The sequence below is a fragment of the Gossypium hirsutum genome, chromosome D09 (genome assembly GCF_007990345.1).
Source record: "Gossypium hirsutum isolate 1008001.06 chromosome D09, Gossypium_hirsutum_v2.1, whole genome shotgun sequence".
Lineage (NCBI taxonomy): Eukaryota > Viridiplantae > Streptophyta > Magnoliopsida > Malvales > Malvaceae > Gossypium > Gossypium hirsutum.
Genome location: NC_053445.1, coordinates 46,324,251 through 46,350,771, shown reverse-complemented (window position 1 = coordinate 46,350,771; position 26,521 = coordinate 46,324,251). Strand labels below are relative to the sequence as shown.

Below are 26,521 nucleotides of genomic sequence, written 5' to 3'. Positions count from 1 at the left end.
TGCCTCGTAACCCTAATTCGGCGACGGATATAGGTTAGGGGTGTTACAATTCGAATAGACTGAATTTAGTTAATCTCATACGCATATACAACCACTTTTCTCATATAATCCATATTGTCATATTACACAACTTCACTTACCTTATTTATCAATGAACATATAAACCATGCTTTAAGATTCAACCATTTCAATCTCATTTATCAATTCAAAATTCAAATTAACTACCATACATCAAAGTCAAATTACACATGCTTCATAATTCCACTGTTCGAACCATATATACTCCTCATTCAAATATATCACATTCAGTCATACAAAACACATAACCAACAAATCAAAACATGCTTATTTAACTCTTTCACATATACATAACATATTTAATAATTTAACCTGATCAATAACATTTATCTAATCATCTTTCAAACCAAACTAGCATACCTCAAAACCATGTTTCATGTTTCATAAATCTCATGTTTGAAACATAGGACCACAATTTCATGGTATTCGAACTCTTGAATACAATTAAGCTTATTTCATTACAATTTCATATAATTAGCATATGTATCACAACGTTCATTTATATACATTCATTTCATTCATTGTCATGTATTTCACATATCATCATTTGAAACATACTCACATTTCATTCTTGAATATCATATACACTTCGTACGTACCTGAATCAGATATACTTTCATATAGTCATTCATTTCTCGATATTGCCCGTTGAACTGTTCGGAATCAATAAGGATACTCGGATAGCTCAAAAGCTCTTACAATGCCAATGTTCCAGATGTAGTCTTACATGTAATCAAATATCGATGCCACTGTCCCAGATAGGGTCTTACACAAATCGTATACGATGCCGATGTCCCAGACATGGTCTTACACGTAAATCTCAAATCGACGCCAACGTCCCAGACGTGGTATTACACGATAACTCATATTGGAATCCTATGTCATGACATATGTATCATATACTATTCCTATGGTTCGTACAGGGCTTTCGAATGTCATAATTCAATCGATTCAACCTCGTAACTAGTTCTCCAGTGCTTAATTCATTTCGACATATGCACATATACTTATTATAATTCAATTCAGCACATATAACACACATACTTTTGAATTTAACAATATTTATTTACTTATGAACTTACCTCGTACGGACACGAATGAACTGGACGACTATTCAAAAATTTTTGATTTTTCCCCGATCCAAATCCGATCTCCTCTTTTCTTGATCTAAATCAAGATTTAAAGGTGCCGAAACCAAGCTTCAAACCTTATTTCTTTTCTCTATATTCGGTTGAACATGCAAGAATATAAGCATATTTTAACTTTGTTTTATTTAATAATAACCTTATTTCTAAAATTACTTATTCAACCTTAATTAATATATTTTATAAACACTTAGTGGATGGTCATTATTGTCCATTAACCATATCAATGGTCCATTTTCATAAAAAGGACTTCATGGTTAATAAGCCATAGCAATATAGCATATTAACAAATAGCATATAACTTTTGTATTTTGCGCGATTAAGTCCTTTTATCAAATTAACCAACCAATCGATAAAATTACTTTTTGAAAATTTCACACATATCAAATAATATGCTGTAAATACCAAAAATAATATTAAAATAATTTTACGGCCTCAAATTTATGGTTTCTAAACCACTGTGTCGTCTAGGGTCTAAATCGGGCTGTTACACTTACTTTGTTTTATTTCCTCTGTTTTATAGTAACCTGGAAGCTTGTTAAGGTTGGAAGCTGGTCGGAGCCACATCACACTATCAATCGCCATTTTTCGGTATATTTATTAAATCAACTTTGGTATAATGGCATGTATAGGTTAACTTGGTCATTGATAGCATGTAAATGTTTTGTTGTGATTAGCCATTTGAATGGCTTATGTTTGATACCTTTTGATATATATAAGTATATGACCTAATTATGGTTGATATGTGTTTTGGTATAATTGATTGATGGTTAACTAATTGGCAAATTGTAACATGGCTTGAGTTGGTATAGTTGGTACAAATATGAATATATATGTAAGTGATCAAATTGTTAAGCATGGTTACTTAATTATATAAGATGATATGATATGCATAAGACTTGGTTTTGGTTTGATTCAAATGTTTTATATTGGACTGAGAATGTGTTTAAGTGTTAATGTAGGTGGAAGACAAGTTTGGGTGAGAAATAAGGCTTGAAAATGACCTTATTTTGTCCACACGACAGAGACACAAGCGTGTGTCTCAGCCGTGTGTGACACATGGCCTAGCACATGGGCGTGTGACTTAGCCGTGTGTCCTTTGCATCTTTAAAATTTAAAAACAGAATGCTCAAAACTAATCACACGGCCTGGCACACGGGCGTGTGGCTTGGCCGTGTGACCCCTGCACCTATTTAATGCAAATTTTCATGTTCATACGGTTTAACACACGGGCGTGTGACTTGACCATGTGACCCAAGTCAGAGAGTTACACGGGTACGGACACAGGCTGAGACACAACTGTGTGCCCTATTTCGAATGCCCACACGGCATAACCACACGAGCGTGTGTCCCTTGCACCTTGGAAAATTTTTGAGATTTTGCGAAAAATTCTCTGAGTACCCAGTTTAGTCCTGACTTGTTTCTAATTTATGTTTTGGGCTTCGAGGGCTCATATATGGAGCTTTATGAATAATTTCTGACATGAATGTTAAAAATATGAAATGTCTGTATTTGATCTGTATATTCTGGTAATGCTCCGTAACCCTGTTTCGGTGATGGATATAGGTTAAGGGTGTTACAACACCCATATCAGAAGTAGTTCTCCTTAAGGTTTGGTCGTTGTCATCTTCTTACACCAACTCAAATGCACCATTAGATTCCCAACTGCACCATTTTGCCAATTTGGACCTCAAAAGGCCTAAAACTAAATAAAAACGATTTTTAAAACTAAAAATCAATGAAAAGTATAAAAAAGACTTGTAAACTGTTTGAGAACAAACTCATTAAATGTTTTAGAGAGCCTAACTTGACATATTAAATTTCGGTAGATTAGCCACATATGAATTTGCTTTTGCTTAAGCTATTAATCTGTAAAAGTCAGGTGTTATGTTTAGCTTGAACATTTTGTCAAGTGTTAGGCAAACGGTGCATTCAATTTTGGGAGTTTTTGCGTTTCTTGATCATAGTTGTTATTTAGGCCTTTCATTTCTTATTGGGTGAAACAAGAAGCAGGTATTCTCATTTCTTTGGGATTGGCTTTGTAAGTGTCTTTTCAATTGGAAGGACGGACTCCTCTCACGGGACGGTAAGGAGATTCTATTGAAACCGATCACTCAAGCTTTACCAGTCTACTACATGAGTGTCTTTTGCTTCCACTTAGCATTTGTGATGGCCTTCAAAAGTTGATGAATTCTTATTGGTGGAGCTTGAAGTCAGGTAATTCTACTCATTTATATTGGACTTCTCAAGTGTGATAGTACACTCGTCGTATGGAAGATGAAATTTGTGTGTCTCAGGTCTCCATCTTTCCACCAACACACTTATAAGTGTGGGGTCCAATTCACACCTATACTCATACGGGCCACGTGCAAAAATCCCGCATCTTTCAAGTATGATTCAATTAAAAACGATAGAGGAGCGGGTAGATTATGAATATACATCTCCAAAATTCATTCTTTCGACTATATATAAAAACCATACAAAATATTAAATTTCAATATAACAACAAAATATTTAAATTAGATTAGATTAAATATAATAATAAAAATTATTACCATTTGCAATTGATCGATTGAAATGTGTTTGTCAGCCAAACAAATTAGAGATTTTGTCATTACTAATTTCAATAAATACAAAATTAATTGTAATACAAAATTAATTTAAAAAACCTTAATACAATTTTAATAAAAAAAGAGAGTTGAGAAAGGAATAAAAATTGAGTGAGAATTAAGAGACATTTAAAAGAGATTTGAGGGAGAATTGAGAATGTGAGAGAGAGTTGAGTTGAGATTGAATTGAAAAAGAAAAAGAATTAGGGGTTTATATAGGGAAAAAAAGAGACGTTAGGGGGGTTAAATGGCCGTTGAAATAGTCGTTGGGGGTAGGGGAGCCGTTGGGTTTTTGACCATTGGCGTGTGGGGTACCCGTTATGAAAAACACTTCCAGCCTGTCGGTCCATTGAAAACGTGTCATTTTTTCGGCCTAATCAAGTAAATTTTAGAAAAATCGACCGAATCCAATAATTTTCCAAAAGAAATCAGTATTTTTCTGTATTTAACCCCATAATTTTAGCATAAATATAAGTAATCATATAAGTTTTTAAACGGATAATAAAAGAATTTAAAAAATTAAGGGTGTGGGGGGCTGTGCACAACAATTTCGATTAACTAAAAATATAGTGACTAAACCTCGAATTTTAACTTAATAAAAGGACCAAGACTAGAATTTGACCATATAAGCGTGAGGCCGTGAGTCAGTGGTGGTCCTCGTCCAGTCAAACCGCTGCCTTGTAACATATTTATCAGATGTTTCGCATGTTTATCAGACTCCATGCAGGCTTACTCCAGTCTACCCTTCCATACATCAAATCATCATCACTGTTCCCTTTGCTTGAGAAGATGAGCGATCAAAGTTTAGTCAAATCGATGCACAGAATTTAGAGATGGAAATGGAGTTGAAGTAATTACTTTTATTAGCTTTGTAAAGATGGAAAAGCCAAGTGATGAATATGTTACAGTTTCGTTTCTATATTTAAGTTTTAAATGCTAAAATATCTATTTAAGAAATACCGACAATACAACCTAAAAAAACCCAACATAAATATGTGAAAATGGAAACAGAGAAAGAGAGAGACACCAATAAATATTAAAATAAAAAAGACTGAAATTGGCAATTTTCCGACATGTAATTTTGTTTGTTAACCTCGAAATTCTATTGTAATGAAAAGGACTGCGCTACTCATATGGAGTATGCCTACCTCAATTCTTAACCGCCTGATTATCTTCAAGATTCACACATCACTATATTGATACCATCGGATGTACAGAATCTGCTTAGGACAGAGATCCTCAAGTACCAACACCAAATCTTCCAACAACTTTGTTTCTCCGTCTTTTCTTTTTTTTTTTTTGGCTTTGAACGGAAGACCCCTTCTCCTCTTTAAGCTTCTCTTTCACTCTCTTTCTGTCTTTATATTTCTTTTCTATGCATTTTTCTTAAGTGAGAAGCCATGGCTCTGTAAAAGCTTGCCATGTTTTCAACTTTTGGTTCTCTGTGTCAGTCCTTATTTTCTTCCATTTTATTGTAACTTTTCTTGTTTAATGAAAGGGTAATGGAGGTAAAGGGTAATCTAATCCAATTGTAACTTGTTTAAATTTTAACATTTTATACGAACCCTGTTCAAAGCCCTTTCAAAAGCTTGAACTTTGAGACTGTTGAGTACAGAAACACTTGATGATCTTCAAAGCTTGAAACTTTAAGCCTGCTAATGCTCTTCAGCTTCTGGGTCTTTCCAAAATGTCATCATTAGAGATGTCCCATATCGATTTAGAGCAAGGAACTCACCGCCGGAACGAGAGCGAAGTCAGCACCGGCGAAGCTAGCGTGTGCTTCTCGGACGCCGACGAGGGATCTTGCTACTCTCAGTTTTATTCCACCACGGGTGGTTCTTACGATGAGTACAGCTTCGGTTGCGAGATTGGTGGCGATTCGGATTCCAGGAGGGTGTCTTCGGCCTCGGATTGCTCGGTGGAGGTGCGGGCCCCAAGTGGAGCTAATGAACTCAAGCTGCATTTGGCCAAAGTTGAGAAAGATTGTAGAATTTGCCATTTGGGTTTAGAGAGCAACAGCCATGAATCTGGTGCCCCTATTGAATTGGGTTGTTCTTGCAAGGATGACCTTGCTGCTGCTCATAAACACTGTGCTGAAGCATGGTTTAAGATCAGAGGAAATAAGTAAGTTAAAACAATTCCAATTCCCAACCCTTTTCTCTTTTTCTGGTTCAATTTTCTTAACATTGTTAACTTTTTAGTAAAAAACCATCTTTTTTTTCATGGATCATAATTGAGATTTCTATGTATTGTTCTTTTGATGATTGCTTGGACTTGGGAATTGAGAGTTACTCTTTCTTGATAGTTAAAAAGGTGGATTATTTTAGATGTTAGTTTTACAATCCTAGTTAAAAAATAAGGTGTAAGGTGAAAATATGCATGTGAAAAGGTGAAATTTGCTTAATGTGAAAGAAAGTGGGATGGATATTAGATTTATAAAGGAGGTTGAAAATAAAGCTAAAGACTAAGACGATTCTTTTGTCAGTCTAACTACACCGACGATTCTGTGCTGTTATGTGCTTTTTTTTAGGTTTAGGAATCTCTCTTTTGTTTTCTTTTTTTTTCTTCTTTTTGTTACTTTATGTTCTCTTTCCATGTAGGAAAGTGGGGATTTGACCTTTTATTGATGCATTATCTAATTTTTGGTTGATGATCATTGTTTGGTGGTGCATCACTTTGTGAATTTTTAATTCGCAATTGCAAATTCTAGATTTCTTGCTTGACATGATTAGGGATTAGTGATATTTTAGGTGCCAAACCATTGGTGCAAGGAATTCCTTGATTCTAAAGTTTTAGCACATCTTGCATTGCCATGTTCTGCACTTCATGCCTGCCTGCATTGGCGAAACAATTGTTGACACGGTGACTACCACGATTGCAGTGAACTGAACAGTGTTTGCTAGCTATTGTACCATCGAAGTTCCAATTATGTGGTTAATTGGTCCCTCCATCATTGACCTTTGTAATTGATTAGATTGGATTTAGAACTTTCTAACAAATGATCTGTTGTGCTCCTAATACAACTCTTCTATTGATCATCTAAGTTTACTGGTTTTGGATAAGAATTTACAAGGTATCCGTCTTATATGTTGCAAATGAAAGGTCATAGGCAACAAAGTGTTTTCTGATGTAATCACATACCAAAAGAGACAGGCATTTGGAATTGAAGAATGTCAACTATGATATCCAAGTTAACGTTCAGCTGTTAGAACAATGAATGAACTTGTTATCTTTACACGGGAGCATGATTCTTTATATACAATGACATCATAATAATTTATGTGATACATAGATTCTTGTATTTAAAGCATTTAAGTGATATGTAAAGTGTAATGATCGTATATCAAATCATTGTATCTGTAACTGATAATGCATTCCTTTTCTTTTGTGGATTATTGTATTATGTACTCACTCAATCTGCTTAAATCATTTAGGACCTGTGAAATTTGTCATTCTATTGCACGGAACGTAGTTGGAGTGAACGAGGTCGAGTCGACAGAGCAACCAAACGAGACAAACAGTTCCACTGCAACCACTGCAGTCTTGGGAGCAGCATCCTATACAGAGTCTCGAAGCTTCTGGCTTGGTCATCGCTTCCTCAACTTTCTCCTCGCTTGCATGGTATTTGCATTTGTCATATCATGGCTCTTCCACTTCAATGTACCGTCATCCTAAAACTTCTTTCCGCGCAGTTGTCAAACAAAATCCAAAGAAGGAAAAAAAAAAAAAGGAACAGAATTACTGTAAAGGAGCCTGGGGAAACTTGTTGCTGTGATGATGAGCAATGGAATTAGCCTAGACTCTCGTGGTGGTTAATAGGAATTATATACATCTCTCTTCTTCATACGTGTACAAAGCTTGTTATATTATGCACATTCATCATAGTTACCAAAGATGTGTTATCTTGCTTTAGTAGACGACCACCATATCTGGTTTTAGAAGAGCTCTTGATGGTTATGCTCTGGCTGTGTGGGGTGTTGTTATATCGGGTTTTGCATTTAAACACGGTTGTGATTTCAAGAAAATATCCAGTGGGAAAATTTAACCAAATTTTCCTTTCCATGTGATCAGTGAGATAGTTGTTTTCTTTATGTTTGAAGTGATTGTCTTATAGAATCTAACCTAAGCTAGCCATTTTGAGTTGCAGGAGCTATTGTCCTTTCAATGGGAGATTGAACAAACGTTAAATATAAAAAACCAACCATAAAAACATTGAAGAATCCTGCAATGCGGTGAAAACCCAGAATAAATACAATAGCCAGAAGAAAAAAAAAAGAGAAATTAAATAAAACAAATTGAAAACCTATACAATTTTCAGTTTTTACTCCTTTTGGCTTCCAAGTTGGTGCCATCTTTGAGGGTTTCTTGAGCATCACCTTCCATCCCTAGGCTAAACAGGCAAGTCGCTTGTAAATACAAAGCAGTGGGCCACTGTGGCGACACCACCTGGGCTTGCATCGCATCTGCAAGGGCCTCTTGGGGCCTATCATTCATCAAGTAGGACAAGCAGCGTCTGGCATAGACTGTTGGTGACACTATGGTCCCGCCATCGATGAACTACATAAGAACGGTCAACATCTTCAGTCTATTTATCATGCTGTTCAAACCATCAAAAAGTATATTTCTTCTATGGCATATTAATGCACTAGTTGTTAGTGCAAAGAGAAAAAAAGAACTGAGAAAATCGAATGAACAGTAGTATGATCTTGTTTCCTTGCGTTTGAAACATGGTGTCTATTATTTCAAATAGGCAGTATTGAACTCAGTACGTTGTTATAGAGCAACAATCACAAGCAGTATAGATTTGTAAGTGAGAAACTCACTCGCGTGTAGCAATCAATTGCAGTTGCAAAATCCTTAGCTCGGAAAGCGGTATCACCATGTTTCTTGGAGTTCAAGGTTTCCTGCATTTGGCTGGTCCACATTTGAAAAGAAAGCTGAAAGGAACCAGAGAATTCGCATACAAATTACATGATAGGTGAAGTAACATTAAACATGTAAAAATAAAAGTAGACTCAAGATAAGTAGACTCAAGATAACCAAAGAAGTCGGGTAATGGTCCTTTGCCCCTTGACCTACAAGGTATTTTGCACCTCATAAAAGTAGAATATCGAGGACAGAGTTACCAAACCTCATTAGCAATTCCCTCATCGTCTTTGTATCCCATCTTCTCCAATATTTCATGTATAGCAGTCAGATCTATCCTCATGCAAGCCTCTCCAAAAGGTGTCAATGACAATGGCTGCTTTGAAGAAGCAGTTCCATGTGGAATACCCATCAACACATATGATGGTACCTAGCAAAATTCCATCTAATTAATGAGAAATTTAATGGTGTTTACAAAACATAAATCCTTAATAATGAAAGACATCGAGTTGGGGAGATACCAAACTGCACAGAATTAATGGTTGGAGATTATGAATTTGCAGTATTTAATTCAATCAGCAATTATTGTATGTACCTCTGCTTCCTTCTGAACAGACATGAGAGATATGACGAGGGATTTGGCATTTGGCCTCTCACGAGCTTCATACTGCAAACAGCGAGAAGCTAACCGCACTAACTCCATTCCGTCTTCGTTTGAGAAATGGCCCTCCAAAGCAGAATCCATCAACATGAGAAAATTCTTACCGCGGATCAAATCAAGTGCCTATAACGAAGCAAACAAACTAAAATACCATGGATAATTCAACCAAGATACACTAAAAGCAAACAGCATCCAAATGTTGACATCACATCTTCATCTCCAGCATGCAGTTACTGCAGAACCTTTAACTCACTTAAGAAATCATATCACAGAGCACAAATAACAGTAAATTCTAATTATCCAACCAAAAACTGGTACAACCAGATTCACAATATGAATGAAACACTGATTTTTAAGTTCACATCACCAAGCTTTCTCTTGCAGTAACATAAAGATCATAATTGGAGTAAAAAATAATGCTATGACAAAGAGAATTTACATGGCTGGGAGGAATATGTTTGCCGCTCATAAGATCTAGCAGCAAGGTTCCAAAGCTATACACGACACTTTCCGGAGTCACTCGACCTGCCATAGAAGCACATCCAGACTTTGAGTTTAGATTCAAAGAAATAGATTTCTTAAATAAAAGATTAAATGAGTGGTTTGAACATGATTAACCTGTTCTCAGGTATTCAGGTGGTGTAAAAGCTAAGTTTGTACTGTAACTCTTGCCATCTCTGCTGTTCTTCATGAGCCCAAAACAAGACAGCCTGGGATTACCATCCTTTTACCAAAGAAAAAAACCCAATTCAGAAATCATAATCAAAGGGTCATTTGATTTTACAAGCAAAATCTTGAACTTAATAAGTACATTATCAAACAGAATCCTATAAGCATTGAGATCATGGTATAAAGCTCTTCCTTTACTGCTACAATACTCCAAAGCTTGTGCCAAGTAGAGTGCCACCCTCAACCTCATTGCCCATTTCATTGGCTGATTTTCCCCTGACAAAATTAACCCTGTAAGTAACTTTCATTAACTTCAATCCCAAGCTTCACTTTTGAGTAACTTACAGTGAAAAAGATGCTTAGCCAGCGTTTCATTGGGCATAAACTCGGCGACCAACAATCTCTCATCGCCTTCACAACAACAACCGATCAGATTTGCCAACCGCTCACTCCTTAAACTCCCAACAGCTTTGGCTTCTTCCTAAAAACATGAAAATTTCAAAGTAATCTTTACTCAGTTTAATGATCAAACAGTTAGTAAACAAAATGAAGCGGTGAGCAGCGAAATGAATTAAACGGACGAGGAATTGGCGAGAATCGGGCCAGGCGAACTTGTTAAACCGTTTAACGGCAACCCAGCGGTCATTGTCGAGTTTCCCTTTGTAAACAACGTTAGGAGCTTTTTCACCGTGTTCCGACACTATGTTATCGGAAGAAAACCCAGACGTAGCAACTTTGAGTTGCTCCAAGCTAAACTCACCGAAACTCGGCCATGCATTCTTCTCACCTTTGCCCCCATTCTCTGCATTTCATTTAACTTTTTACTCCAAAAAAAAAACACGAAGCTTTTTTTTAACAAAGAACGAGAACCTGAAGATAAAAAATGCAGTACCGAGATCGGAGGATTCGAGGACAGAAGTTTTAAGGTGAGAATGAAACCAGCAGATAGAGAATTTAGAACAACGAGCTCCCATTTTTTTTTTCTTTCAAGTCAAACGATCAAAAGACGGAGAATCAACGGAAAGTCAAATAATCAGATTCCGTACATTTCTGCAACAATCCCGAACTCTGATCGTCGTGAATCCAAAGTTTCCCTTTTTTCCCCCTATCTTTACTATAAAAATGGGAAATTTTACAGCAAAATAAAAATGTTCGCTTTTAAGTAATTATCTAACCGATTCTAAAAGGAAAGAAAAAGCTCTTTTTTAAATTTATTTTTTGTTTTTGAGTTTTTCAGCTTTTTCTGCAATCTCATCATTTGAGTTCCCTTTTCCCTCTCATTCTGTTTTCAACTTTGTAGGTGGTTTTTTTCTGGAAAATATGTTATGATTAGAGGGTCATTTTGAAAATATTCTTTGGCCTTTAATGGTGTAAAAAAGATTCAGAAACACAGTGTTCTTCAAACGCGTAGAGGTAAAAGTTTGACAAGATCAAAGGATGGTATAGTTTGGTCTGGTCTGGTCACTGACGTGGGAAGCGGATTTATGTGAGTATGTGGGTTGGTTTGGTCTTTAGATCATATCTAGCTTTGACAGAGACCAATTCACCATTTTTTTGGGTTAAATTTTCCTGCTTTGGCTCAAAGTTGATGGGTTGATTTGTTAAAAAATTTAAGTGAGAAATGAAAATATATTGTATATTCTACACACTTTGCATGACAAATCCACCATGAAAACAAGAATAGTGTTGTATGACTATGTATGTGAGCATGATCATCTAGAAAATGATTGTTGATATTATTAAAACAATTTCTTTAGGAAAATTTGAAATTATAGACTCCATTGATGATTGTAGGAAATGGTGGAAAGGCATGTGATCATTGACAATGAAGCGAAATTGTCGTGTAATTTGACTCGTCAACCTCTTGTTTTTTCACTCTTTTTTCTTTTTTCGGAATTTAAATAATGTGATTCCAAGAAGCCATAATCAAAGGAAAAAAGGTGGATGTCTTTTTGAAGGAGATTTTATTACCATTTATAAATTATTATGATAATTATTAACGAGTTTGATTCTCAATCGGATTTGAGCATTGGTGGTGAAATCGGGACAAAATTAAATTGTATATTTTTATCAGAGTTAAAATATAATTTTATTATTTTAATACTTTTTTAAAAGACAAAATTAAAATGTTATCGTTTTAGGGGTCAAAATATAATTTTACTATGTACTAATTTAAAATTTTAGAAATTTTAAAGGGCTATAAAAGTTAGGCCCCTACTAGTCTCATGGTGCCAACCTTGAAGAGGATGTTGATTCGAGTATGTTTTTCTTCGATCTAAAGGTCAAGAAGGTGTTATGAGTAAAAGTAGGTATCGTATCAAGTAATACCAATAGTCTTCCCCAAATTTTTAAATGTGCGCTCGAAACTATGACCTCCATGTTGTTGTATCAATGGCTTGGATTATAGTTTTGTGATGGAAAAGACAATTAGAATTTTTGAGCCCCATTCAAAGGCCTAATTTGGTTGGTCGCTTAATATGACAACTTTGTATCGAAGAGTCTAAGGAAAAAAACACTCATCTGAAGTATCTTTGTAGTGTTGATACCTTTTAATGACAAATTGGATCATAGGTTGAATTATGGATTATATAGATAAAAATTTACAAAACATAAATGAATTAAGAAATGTTGGAGTTAGTATTCCAAAATACTTTTTGATACTTAAATCAGTAATCAAATGAAGAATTGATAAAAAAAAATGTTAAATGTATTGAATCAAGTGCCTGAGTGATACAACAATTTAGCATTGATAAAGAAGAAATTAGAAACATGCCATGATTGCACATTGCAGCATCCTGCCCTTTTAGGGACGTTAGTTGCTCATTCTTCTTTGCTACTTCGGCTGAGTTAGGAAGGCTATGTAGAACCTTCCCCCTATTGGAGGAGGGAATTTACTGATGCCACGTCACGTTTTCTTACGCTAGTATATCAAATTGAGTCTAGACTCGTGACAAGCTATGTGCCTTAGTTGAGCTGAAGTTGTTTGGATCACTAGATAGGTTAAGATCCTTGTTTGAACTTAATTGGAATGGTTGGTCGAATTGAGAATTAGTTGAGGTATCGATTTACATAAATGTATTAAATTAGTTGACATAGGAACGGTTGAACTAGATTTTTAATATTTTCTAATGATTTATTTAATTGAACTGTATTGATCGATCTGACAAATTGATAACTTGACCAATTCGACACCAGTCCAGTTCTGAAAATCTTGCCTATAACAATGTGTAGGCTTTGTGCCCTTATCGAGTCGAAGTGCATTTAGGCTGTTGTTTAGACTTTAAATGGATCTAGTCCATTTAGATAGGATATATAACATAAAATATAATTGATTAAGGAATAATATTTGATGTACTATTAGTGCATGAGTTTCCTACACCATTAGAGAATAATAACAAGACACATGAGTCTTGGATAAGACAAAAAAAAAACATATTTTTTTAAAAAATATTAATAACTTTATTTAATCATAATTAAATATTAGTTATCATTATTATATTTTTTTCGAGTTTAAAGTTTGTGATTTAAAATTTAAAAATTTTTGGGTTTGAGATTTAGGGTTTTGAGCTTAGGATTTATGTGCTATTCGTCATTTACTGTTTTTTATATCACTAGTGAGATATCATGTTATAATTTAGTGACAGTGTACTAAAAATTCACTCATTAATTTAAAATTAAGTATAACCCTTAAATTGCTGACTTTTATCAAATAATTTAACCAATAAAAAAATAATTTAAGCACAAGATTTCATATGAAACTGAAAACATAAAGGTCCATGTCGCAATTTAACCATGCCCTCCTTACAAGATTAAAATATTCGAAATTTGTGTTGAATATTATTTAAATATGAATATAAACACATGGTTCAAAAAGAGTTAAATATTGAAAATATTGCTATTTTCAAGACTCGGACCGTTATCATAATAGCAGCGATGGATCACATATATTGCACCAACGGCCGAGGGATAAATATAAAAATAAAAGGATGAAAAGAGAGCATCCATGTCTGACATAATTAGAAGCACCCACTTAGGGTTCAAGAGGACCCAACGGGGAGAGCATGCAAAAGGAGACATGCAATGCTATGCAACCAACAATGATGAAAATTGCAGCCTGCTGTTTTGCTTTTTCTCTAAATCAGACACGCCGTTGTTGCTTCTTCTCTTTATTGACCAACTTTTCCATAGCTTTAATCGCGCCCCTGCATGCTTCGCTTTTCTACTCACACATCCCCCACACCACTTCCCCTTTGCTTATAATATCACCCAACATTTATGGGGCCTCTTTGCTGTCAACTTGTCCTCGACTCTACCCCATACCCTTCAAACTCTACTATGGATATATGAGCTTAAATACTCGATTTGAGTATTTAGTTGTTCTAGTTTAATTCAGGCATAATGGCTTATTTTATCTTATAACTTTATAAAAAATATTGTTTTAGTATTTGAATTTGTATTTTTGTCAAATTACCTTCAAATAAATTTGTTAACTTTGCTAATGTGACATCCACATGGTAGCCCACATATATGCTACATTAACAATTTTAATTTTTTAATATTTAAAATAATATTTTTTGTAATTTTTAAAAAATACATTAATTACTTACATAATAATCTAAAATTAACAAACCTCAACTTTTTTGTAGTCATAAAAAAATTTAACTTCCAGAAAAACAAATCACATGAGCTGACTAACTAGTTCTTTTTACTGTGTTAGTGATTTGAAACTAATCTTAATATTAATAATAGTAAAAATACAAATTATACAAAATTAAATTACATAGATTAAATTCTCAATTTAAATATAATACAAGGAGGAAAATATGATTTAACCTAAGCATACAGCTGGGAGCATGAAATGGTTCTAACTTCACCCTAAAATATTATAGAAGTAACTATATTAGAAATTAGATTGTATTTTTTTCTTTACTAAAAAAAGTAAATAAATGTATGTTTGTTAGATTAAAGAGTAAATTGATCCTTCTATTACAAATTCTATCCATTTCTATAGTTAAAAACGATCCCTACATGTGTGACATGTCACATATCATTGTCGAGTTATTTTGCCAGGCACACTAATTTCTACAGAAAGTACTAATTTACTTTTTGTACTAATTTATAAAAATTAATTTGACAATTTTCTGACTCTTAAAACAAAAATCTTTCATGATATTTTTATGAAGAAAAAGGTTACAGCACTACGGTTGGATAATTGTTAAACTCCGTTGAGATTCGTTGGCTATAATACGCTGCAGTTAAACGTTGCCGAAAGTATGATTGGATAAAAAAGGGCAAAATCTTGCTATTAGTCATTGTATTCTATTTAATCTTTATACTTTAATTTGATTAATTTTAATCTTATGCTTTCTGCATTGATTTAGTTCCTGTACTTTTTAAATTTTTAAATTTTATTCCTAATCAAATGGTAGCAACTAAATCTATTTGGCCAAATTCTACTATTAATCTCGTATTACACAAAGTTGTAAATTTAGTTAATGTTCTCCGATTGAATTATTTTTTTTCTTTATATTTCTCAAATTTAAAATTTTTAATCTTAATGCAAATAACGGTTGTTAAATCTATTAACTAATTTATGTGTGTAGTATGTGGAAATAACAAATTGACATGATCATTACACATAATAAGTTTGTCATATCAAAATTTAAAAATAGCATAACTTAATGAATTATTTGATTAGAATCAAAATTTTAAAATTCAAAAAGTAAAAAATAAACATACTAAATTAATTAAAGTATAGGAAAAGATTTTCCTACACCCAAAAAAAAAAAAAACATAAGCAGCCTGGCTTGGTTGTGTGGAGGAAAAATAAGCCTTCCCTGGCACATTATTGTACCTTCCAAACGTATAAAAAAAGTGTACTAAAAAGAGGGTGCAAAGCCTGTAGACAACTGGCGCTCGGGGACGTTCAGGCAATGCGCATTAGCTTACATTAGAATCAGATCCTGCCAACGCGATATCGGTCTTTTTAGTTTGTTGAAGTAATTATTGTTAAAGCCAGGCTGCCACTGCTATATGAACATTAAAGGGCCCAAGTCCCTACCAAAAATCCTATCTTGAAATGGGAAACATAAAGATTTTCAAGTCAATTGAAAGCATTCTTATCTCAATGGCCTTCGGCATTGAGAGAGACCAACAAATTATATTTCACCAATTCGACATTTGTTTAGAGAGAATAGGGAAATTCCATGATACATGTTGATGCTGATGATGGTTTTAACAAACACACTTTAGGAGGACTGCACAATTTACAGCTGCACTAAGGTTCAGTTTTCTTATGATTACAAATTCAAATTTGCCAGCCTTGGAAGAAACATAAAGGATTCAAGCAGGCAGCCCCATTACGGTGACAGCATGTAATTTCCATCATCTATGCCCCGTTCATTGCAGTATCATGGATTCCATTTCCATCTTCCTGAATCTTGCCATTTACTTGAGTTCTCGGCCTCTAAACAAATGAAGAAGGAAACGTAAATACGAGAATCTAATTTGGATATTGTCATGAAGGTATTCAAAGAATTAACCAAATAAAATTACTATACCCAATCTGCAGGATCTACAGAATTCCCATTCAAGAGCTTGTGGTTCTCTTCTTTGGTTTTACTATCCTTGTCTTTGGTGCTCAATGGTAGCAACATTGGTGAGCTTCCACTGCTTCTGTCAGGCAATTCTGCAGTAATATCTTACTGTTAGAACATTATGCAATTGAAATAAGATTAGACGAAAGTTCAATAAGATCACAGAATATTCAGACCTGGCAGTTTCTTGTCTATGAAGAATACCACTAAATTAACAGTGTACCTGCGGAAAAATTATACCATTGTCAAACCAAATTGAAAAGAAATAAAATATCGATCATAGATAGAAATTTCAAAAGTGTACTCCATACCATGCAACAACTACATCAACCGTGTAATGTTTGCGGGATGCCACAATCAAGAGACTTTGAACAATAGCTACCAACCAAGCAAAGTGCTTTATGAAGCTGCAATTAGACAACAATACCATCAGAAAACTATCGATTATTTACACGTATGTATGTCAACATAGCAAGCTAGAATGCATTGCCCGTTACCACATCTAAACATGGCTATTGCGAATAAAAAAGTTTATAAGAATACTATTCAATACAATATTTTTTAGGTGTTACCAACGTTTATATTCATTTAATTCTTTTTCCTTTTGGGGGCTAATAGCTAAAATCAAGTAAAAAGAGTAAGCTATCTCTTTTACCTTCGAGTGCCATATTTTTGATAGGTGAGCACAAAGACCAGGGTGAAGATCATGTGTGATGAAAAAATCAAGTCACCACAACCATATATTACACCACGAGGAACTGCAAATTTGACAAGCAAATCAGCCAAAATATTTATTACAAAAACATGCCATTATCTTTAAAAGCAATAATTGAAAATTTCAACAAAACAGACATACAATTAATTAAGAGGACTTCCAACACACTCTCTGGTTTTGGCAATCTGGCAAGCTTAGAACCCTACAAAAAACAGAGTTGTTTAATATATGATCATAAAATTCAAAATGTAGAAATAAAGGTAAGGGCAAGCTCCCATATAATTTCAAGACTATACCTCTCGGCAATGATAATTTGGTCCAGGAAGCTGAGTAGAATAGAATGTGATGATTCGGAGAATCTGAGAAGCCTGCAGCAAATACATAAACAAAGAAAAGAAACAATTCTAAGTAAAATACTGAAGAAATGCTCAATGTTTCAAAAGTTATCAAGATAAATTAGTACAGGTAGTCTTCAGCAATGAGTTCAGTTTTATTAGACATATTACTGATGAAAACGGTAATACTAGAACAAGACTCTATGTTAGGTGCACATATAATCAGAACAAATAGAAACTAAGCATCAGTACTCACAACTAGAAATGCTAGCACCCTGCACCAAACAAGAACAGTGTAGATCTTTTTACTCTTGAAGATGAATGGATGGAAAGTCCACTGCAATATCCATTAATATGTTAGAAGTCAGAGAAATAAATGTTGCTAACAGAACTGAAATAAGAGAACTGCAATATCAAGTACTAAAAAAGTGAAAGGACTACCCCAAGAGAAGTAAAATAGAAAAGGACAGTATCAAGATAACTTTACCAATAAAAATGATAAAAAGACAAAGGTGAACACAGTCTCACTGATGTAGGCTTTATCTTGCCCAAGCTCCTAAATTTACAAGATAATTAAATATAAGAATGCATTTCGCCAAACAATTGGCAGATAATAGAGATAATCAAAGAGCAAAAACGAAAACAAAAACAAAACTAGTTCTTACTGGAAGAATATAGAACCCAAGATCCTGAAGTGTTGGCCCAGGCCTATGAAGGTAATGAACTCCTCGAGCAGCTAGACCATGAATATACTGCAGAGGTAAAAAATGCACATTTCAGACCCAGAACAGAAGACACAATCTAGTTATGGAATGACCATAAATTAAGCATACTTTTTTTTGGAAAATAAAAACACTAAGCTATACAGAAAAGCTTAATCAGTAGACCATGAAATCCATTTAGGTGAAAATTTTCGTTGCTAAAGCAGCGTTATCTGTATGAACCACGTTAGAGATTTATCTTATGCTAAAGGCATAAGCTCCGTTTCTCCAAGTATATGAAACTACGATCATTACAGTTTACCAGATCCTACCATTTTTCAATCAAAACAAGCAACTCACTTTTTTTTTTTTAGAAAAAAAAAAGAAAAGAGAGTAAAATGTTAGTTTTTCCACTGCCCATCAATACTTAAAACGCTAAAAAAGTTCGCTAGTTGGATTTTTTTTTAATTATTCAAACGAAATAGATACTGAAAATAGAAAATGGGTTTAATTTGAACAAAATGAAACCTGAAAGATGAGACCAGCAAGAAGGTATTTCCAGTTATCAAGAAGAAGGTTGATCTCTGTAGTTGTCTCTGAACAAATTCTCTTCCATAACTACAAAAAAGAAAATAAAAGAATACTCACAATTTAATAAAAATCCCTTATGCTTTTCATTTCTCGTAAACTAAGAGAAAAAAACCTTTGAAGCTTCGCGACCAATGTAAAGCGTCATCTTTATTGCGGTGTAACAACAAGGTCCATAGCACTTCAAAACCCAGCAGTTAAGGCTAACATCATTAAAACTAAAAACAACTCGATCTTTTGAAAAGAAAAATCCCCTTTTACCCAAAACCTTAACAAGTTAACCGCCGCCAAAAAAGAAAAAAACTTAAGTGGGCGAAATTTATTTAAGCTTCTATTTCCTTCCACCAATAATTAACTGAAAATCGACGCCCCTCTTATCGATTCTTCAAGCGATCATCAAGGACAACGCGATCCCTCGATCGAGATCGACAAATAAGGAAGACAAAGAAAATGAACGAGGGAATAAAGTGTTGAATTAAGGCTTCTTCAGCTTCGATATAAATATGAAGGAAACTTTTCTTTGAAAAAAAAAACTTTGCGAAACACTTTCGCTGGATTTATCCCTGTGTATCTTCTTTTTGGGTTATGGATTCGCTTATTATTAATTTTTTTTTCCTAGTAGAGAACGCGACGCGAGTTGAACACGGAGAAGGACATTACAATGAGACTTTTATTTTCAATTATTTTTAAATATTTTCACCGCTATTAGCCTATTCCTACTATTATTGCGTGGTTTAATTCTGTCTCGGTCCCTGTACGCTTTCAACTCTTAAAATTGAATCATTTTTAATTTTAAGAAGATTTACAAGTTAAATTTGAATGCCTGATCGATTAAATCTTAATTTTTTAAATCAGAAAATTTAAGTTTAAAGGTTGAAAAAGTATATTTAAACCTTATTACGAAAGTGAAAGAGACGGGAGAAACGGTAATTCATAAATTTTGTTGCTTTTTCTTTATTTAACTTTTACTTACTTACTGGACTTTGGAAAGGCAGTGAACTTTGATTTTACACGTCCATCCATTGTGAGCTCCGTTTTCGGCCTGTAATTTCGGGTAAATATGCAGTTCACGAGCGTCTCGGCTTACGATAATTATGAAGCAGCCTCGTGGTCTTGGGTCTCTGTTTGACTCGTCTTACGATTTTCAAATTTTGAAAAATCAAATTCAAAGTTGAGCTGCCTGATTTTTTCTTTTAAAAAAATACACAACTTAAAAAGCAATTAAAACATTTATAAAAATTTGTTTTAACAAATCAAAATTGTAAAAATAATAAAAACAGAAAGCAGAAACTCTGGTTTGCCCTTTTTTCAATTTCCAATTTTCCGGCCAAATATAAATCAACAATTTCAATCGATTTAATTGAACGGTTGGATTTGATTTTTCTAAAAAAAAAAAAGAAAAAGAAACTGTCAGAGGGGATTATTTGAGGTTTAGAGGGTGATTAAGTTTAATGATTAAAGGGGACAAATCCACGTGGAGATGCCATGTTGAACGCACCATTTGATTGATAGATGGGTTCCATTTTCTTTTCTTTTCTTTTTCGACCATTTCCCAACTGCCAAACTGTGAATGTGCAAACTGCAAATACTCAGATTTTGTTATTTTTGCCAGTATGTATGTCTGTCTGTCTGTCTGTCATTATGTCATTTCTTGCTTACCATTACTCTCTTCTAATTTGCTTTTTCTTTTTTATTGAATAGTCATCCAAGTGTTAATATAATTATGGGAGATCTAAGTTTGAATTTGTTATTATTGACTTTGAATATGAATTCTAAAAATAGATATAGAGGATAAATAAAATTTATAATCTCTTTTTAATATTTAAATACGTTGCAGTATATTTGTTTGAATCTAAAAAATGATATTGAAAGGGATAATAATGAACCGTAAAAATAGACAAGAAGAATACAAAAAAAATCATAACCTCTCACTAACCCTTAAATAGAAAAATAATCAAGCTTCAACATATTTGAACCCATGCTCTTTTGCATTTGCAACAATGACAATACCAATCAAACTAAGACTCAATTAGTAAAATTAACATAAAAACTAATTGTGATTTTTCTTGAAATTGTAAACTTGATATAAGTAAAATTATGATATCTTGGGTTTAAACCTCATTATTCATGTTTATATGCATTCATTTGTTTATATATCAATACATATATAAAATATAAATGCCCTCAAAATATTTTTTATTTTATTTTTATAAAACTAAGGAGTATTTGGTGATTCTTAACTAAGTTAGGACCTGATTAATGGGTGAGACTATCTCAGTTAATACATTAATATATATTAGAAATTCTATCACATGAGTATGCGTGTGGAAACTACAAATTTAGTGAGAGAAAACATTTTATGTTAAAAGCTGACTTCTTTAAATTTATTTAAGAATTATTATTGGTGTAGCGGTAAAGAATTAACTCCATTAAATATGAGTTTAATTCCTAAATATGTTAATTTTTAATTCTTTTATTTAAAAATGATATAAAAGTATGAAAAGATAAAGATGTCATCAAAATAATAATAGTAATCATTTATTAAAAAGGTATAGTAATAATTTCCTAACCAAGTTGGCACCCGATTAACTCGTGATACCAACTCAGTCGGAGGTTTTATAGATAGTATAGATATATACAACTAATGGAAGTAATGAAGTGTGAATAAAAAATTAAAACATATCAAAAATATCAAAATAAAGTTTTAGCTAAATGATAAATTAAAGATTTTACTAATACAATTAGCGTGAGTTCAAATTACATCATATACATATTTTTATTGTATTCTTTAGAGTAAAAAAACTACAATACCTTCGAATAGTATTACTTATTTTAATTACGTAAAAACATTCTCATAACTTCCTAATTGAGTTGGTGGGCGGTGGACTTGAGTATAAATATACAACTGATGGAGATAATAAAATTTGCATAATTAAATTAAAATGTATAAAAATATTAAAATAAAACTTTAGTTGAATGACAAATTAAAATTTTATTAATGCAATTGGTGCGGGTTTAAATCATATCATATGCATGTTTTTATTAGTTTTTGTTAAAATGAAAAGATTAAAATACCTTTAAATAATATAAATTATTTTAATTACAGGAAGGCATTCTATAATTTTCTTAATTGAGTTGGCGACCCATTTAGAAATACTAACTCAACACTGAATAAATATTATAGATTATAGGTTATTGAAATGGCTGAAACCGCTACTCATCTTGATTTTTTTTGAAAAAAAATTATTAACATTTAAAACATGTGCTTTGGGTCCTAATAATTCAAGTTTCGACTTTGCTTAATTCTATGTAAAAAGGAAATGTTAAATTTTTTTAATTATGTATAGATTGCGCGAAACCAGGGGCTAGCAGGGGTCCCAGTCCCCCTAAAGTAGAAATTTTTTCATTTAGGCTCTTTGAAATTTTTAAAATTTTAAATTAATAAATGTAAAATTTCACTTTGTCCCCCTAAAAATAATAAAAATTTGATTTAATCTTTTAAAAATTATAAAGATATAGGCTATTAAAATGATAAAATTACATTTTTATTATCGTAAAGATTACAATTTAATTTCGGTCTCCTAAAAATATTTTTTTAGCTTCGCCCCTGTAGATTGTTATTTTGTTTATTGTTAAATAGGGTCAAATGAATGATATATGACTGTTTTTATTTTTTTTTTATATAATTTAATTACATTATCTTATTTAATTGAAAGGTAAAATTTTACTATTTAAGTATTTTTTTCAAAATCATTTTTAATAAAAAAAATAAGAATGAGAAATTTTATTAAAAATGCTTGGAGTAAAACTTATCATAAAAATATAGAAAAAAATTAAGATAATAATATACAAAATGGTAGTTCATGAAATATATTAAAGAAAGGGTAAAACTAACACAAATGTCGCTTTAGTAAAGTAATTAAAATTACTTAAGAAATAAGTGATAATGAGATTATCTTATATATTTTCAAATCTTGGCACTATTGGTAATATCGTATTATTATCACTCATAATTCCACATTCCATTAATTAAATGCATCTAGATGTTTGATGTTCCATGTGTTATGATTTAAATGAAATGTGATTCTTTTATACGTAATTGTTAGTAATCATTGTTGGGAGAGTTACTTTACAATGTTTGATATACATTGGCAAGTATTACATTAACACACTTGGTACACTTAACACTTTCCTGATGATATATTGTGAATTTATAAAATTAACAATATTGAATAAAATTAATGAAATTAACAATGTTAAAGGCACCAACCACCTGATCAATAGTAGGCACATAGTTGATTCGAACTAGCTCTTCATGACTTTTTTCTCGTGCAAAACACAAAATCGAGTTCAACATGTTTTATACGAGCATGCTATATTGAGTTAGCAAAGTGCACAACATTACTGGTATAATCATACTAAACAATCGAAATTGATGATAGAGAAACCCCTAGTTTGCTCAGTAGCGAATTTAACCATATAGTATCAAAATTCAAACATAGTATTTGTCAAGCTTTGTATTCTATTTCTGTAGAAGAACGAAATATTACACTATTTTTTAACTCTATTCACTAATGAGTTTGCCTCTATGTTTTGGAGTATGTCCAAAGACTAATTATAATATGATTATAATATCATAATAATTTACCTTGTCATACAAGTATTCCCATTATTATTTCACTTATTATTTTTATGTATTAAGTAAATAGATTAATAATAAAGTCCCTAAATAATATGATTATTATTAAATTATTCTTAGCCAAGATTTATTGTGAATCGGGATAACAATAATATGTTTAGGCTACTGTGCAGTTGATTGATGATAAGAATTTTTCATGCATATTGGATATTAAGTCAACACATGGATACATGTTAGAAGAACAATGTACTAAATTGACCTACTATGAGAACTCTTCTTAGATAATTATGTAATGATCACAATAATTCTCATAGTGATATTAATTTATGTGATATTTAGACTTGAGGTCACATAGTTTCCACATCGAGAGTCGTTTATTTTGACGCAGATAAACGTCTTTTGTGGCTAGATGTACTAAATAGATTGTTATTGTATGTACCATAAACTATGTAGTGGGATAATAGTGGCTGAGATATAATTTGTCTCTCCTATATAATTGGAGTAATATCTTGGGCCACCTGATAGAATTAGATTAAAAATGCATGATCATGATCAAATTAGTCGATATGAGATATCAAACTATTTGTATATATTAGTTTATTCAAGATTCAATAAATAAAAGATTGAGCTATAATAGTGTAATTGTGTCAAGACTCACGTTCAATTGACATCATGAACAAAATGATGGACTACATAGTAACATTATCACGAAAAGGTTATTTCGAACCATAATTTCCTGCAACTCGAGCATCAGTGATGTATTGCTAGATGTCATTCATTGTTTGTAATATTAGAAGTTGTTAGCTTTGAAGTCCCAAGCTTTTAAAGCCTTAAGTCATTTGTTGAAACTATGAAAATTTTATCAAACATTTTCAAAGCATTTCAATGACTTGCAAAAACTCAAAAATATGTTATGTGTTTCATAATGTTCCAAATATTTTTTAGTCAATATCAAAGTGTTTTAAGGTGTTTAACATGTTTTTCAAGGCATTTTGGTAGCCAACTATAGATACTTGAGGTCTAAGTATTGATACCTGCAAGTTAGTAGATAACAACACTTTCTAGAGGGGAAAGGTACGGAGACTTTCCAGGCAAGTATGGAGACTTGGGACTATAAGTCTCACGACTTAGCCCTGCAATAGCTATAAATGATTAATTTTATATCAAGTACCGATACCTCCTTGATAAGTATCGAGACTTAAGTTATAGGAACACATTTTTAGCCCGAAATTAATGCTTGCAACGGCTCTAAATAATCCCCAACGGCCATAAACGTCCACAAACTTATTCCTTGGTATAAATACACTTCAAAGACACATCAAGACACAAAAGAAACATCCTTAAGCAACAAAGTCAAGAGAAAAGCCTTAAAATTCTTTATTCTTTCATTTTCTCTTATATATATATATATATCTCTAGGAGTTGATTGTTAGATCTTTGATCACTCTCGTTTCATTTCTTTGAGAGCTTTATTTCATTTTCTCTTGTTAAATCTTTGTTTACTCTCTTTCATATCACCAACTATAAATTGGGAGGGTTTTAGTTAGGCCACAAAAACTAAAAAGGGTTCTAGTTTAGCCATAGAAGCTAGAGGAAAAGGTTTTATCTAAGCCTTAAGAAAAAGGTTGAGTTGTAAAGGTTATGCCTTCGCCTTGAAAGGTATCAATTCTACCAGTGAATTGAGAAATCCTTAGTGGTGGAAAGCTAAGGTAATGGAGGTAAGTAATTAAGGTTGAACCACTATAAATTGAAGTGTCGAAACTATTCTCTATTGTTCTTTTATTTTGGAATAGTTTGTAAAGAATTTTCAAAATATCAATTCACCCTCTCTTAATATTACGGGCCTAACGGAAGTATTTTAATTTTATTATCAATGTTATAGGACCCTACAAGGTCACACCCAATAATGGAATAGTTGAGATCCAAAGAAAATCAAGATTATGTCAATCTGTCACATAAAGTTAAATTAATTATATGAAATTATCTATATAGAAATGTTCATATAATAAATTTAATTCAACATGATTACAATTGGGCACGAAATATATTTGTGCATGACACATATGTTAAGAGGGTATAAGAAACATATTTGATGTAGTTTTAATTAGTGAAAATTCTTATTTATTGAAATCATTTAAATAAGATATTTAAATAATTTGATTAAAGAGATCTTATAGGATTCTAAAAGAAAATAAGATATTACATTTATTTTTAAATCTCTTTGATCTTCTCATAACGTTATTTTCATTATTCAAAACAATTTGAAAAAAATAAAACTTTGTCATCCCATTTTTTTTTAAGTCACCCAAAATTATTTTCAAGATGACTTTTTGAAAAGTTCACCGGACTTTCAACCGTGTTGATTGGGTGGATATAGTAAAGGTTGGATCGAAAAGGTTGCATTTGCAATTCATTTTTCGAGTTGAGAATACTCTATTAGACTCAAATCCTCCACTCAAAAAGAAATATTTTGAATTTTTTATCTCCTCGGATCTATTATATTGCACATGGCTCCATGGCGAGGGATTGTCATATTTTTAAATTCCGTTACATCAACTATTCTCTAATGTCCCAACATATGGTATCCGAATCATTTGTGAGACACATATTTGTGTTGTTTTCATCGAATTGTAATTTACATGATATGTTTGAAAATTGCATAATATACATAATCATTGCACGATACATTTTAATTGATTATGTTCATCACCTAGCAACTATTAATTGTTAACATGATACTGACATTTGACGCAACATAACAAAAATTGTTTGTCAGTAAGTGTTAATTCATAATGTTGATGGAAGTGTTTAGAGATTTGTACACTTAATGCACAATGTTGATGAAAGTGTTTAGAGATTTGTAGATAGAATACAAAAATGATGTTAACAACTTCAAGCAAACAAGTTAACTTTATCATG

General features: G+C 32.5%; 3 protein-coding genes across 4 annotated transcripts; 1 reads left to right on the top strand and 2 right to left on the bottom strand.

The window, feature by feature from the left end:
• Positions 1 to 4,854: 4,854 nt before the first annotated feature.
• On the top strand, positions 4,855 to 7,892 carry LOC107890993 (uncharacterized). Of its 2 annotated transcripts, XM_016815607.2 has the most exons (3): positions 5,006 to 5,956; positions 7,267 to 7,453; positions 7,525 to 7,892. In XM_016815607.2, exons 1-3 carry the CDS (start codon positions 5,520 to 5,522, stop codon positions 7,624 to 7,626), a joined length of 726 nt encoding a protein of 241 aa, XP_016671096.1. In that variant the 5' UTR covers positions 5,006 to 5,519; the 3' UTR covers positions 7,627 to 7,892. The 2 variants fall into 2 exon arrangements, with proteins under 2 accessions (XP_016671097.1, XP_016671096.1); XM_016815608.2 differs by having other exon boundaries at positions 4,855 to 5,956; positions 7,267 to 7,892.
• Positions 7,893 to 7,999: 107 nt separating this feature from the next.
• Positions 8,000 to 11,715, bottom strand: LOC107890992 (serine/threonine-protein kinase BSK6). The gene is made up of 10 exons (XM_016815606.2): positions 10,921 to 11,715; positions 10,610 to 10,830; positions 10,374 to 10,509; positions 10,171 to 10,304; positions 9,978 to 10,083; positions 9,799 to 9,884; positions 9,294 to 9,482; positions 8,964 to 9,128; positions 8,656 to 8,769; positions 8,000 to 8,389 (listed from the first exon to the last, which is right to left on the bottom strand). The coding sequence occupies exons 1-10, from the start codon at positions 11,000 to 11,002 to the stop codon at positions 8,147 to 8,149; spliced, it is 1,476 nt and encodes a 491-aa protein (XP_016671095.2). The 5' UTR covers positions 11,003 to 11,715; the 3' UTR covers positions 8,000 to 8,146.
• Positions 11,716 to 16,191: 4,476 nt separating this feature from the next.
• LOC107890994 (phosphatidylinositol:ceramide inositolphosphotransferase 1) lies at positions 16,192 to 19,621 on the bottom strand. Its single transcript, XM_041100992.1, has 12 exons — positions 19,079 to 19,621; positions 18,904 to 18,993; positions 18,340 to 18,426; positions 18,162 to 18,230; positions 17,931 to 18,011; positions 17,636 to 17,707; positions 17,481 to 17,541; positions 17,280 to 17,382; positions 16,936 to 17,031; positions 16,801 to 16,847; positions 16,589 to 16,716; positions 16,192 to 16,494 (listed from the first exon to the last, which is right to left on the bottom strand). The coding sequence occupies exons 1-12, from the start codon at positions 19,109 to 19,111 to the stop codon at positions 16,417 to 16,419; spliced, it is 945 nt and encodes a 314-aa protein (XP_040956926.1). The 5' UTR covers positions 19,112 to 19,621; the 3' UTR covers positions 16,192 to 16,416.
• Positions 19,622 to 26,521: the final 6,900 nt, after the last annotated feature.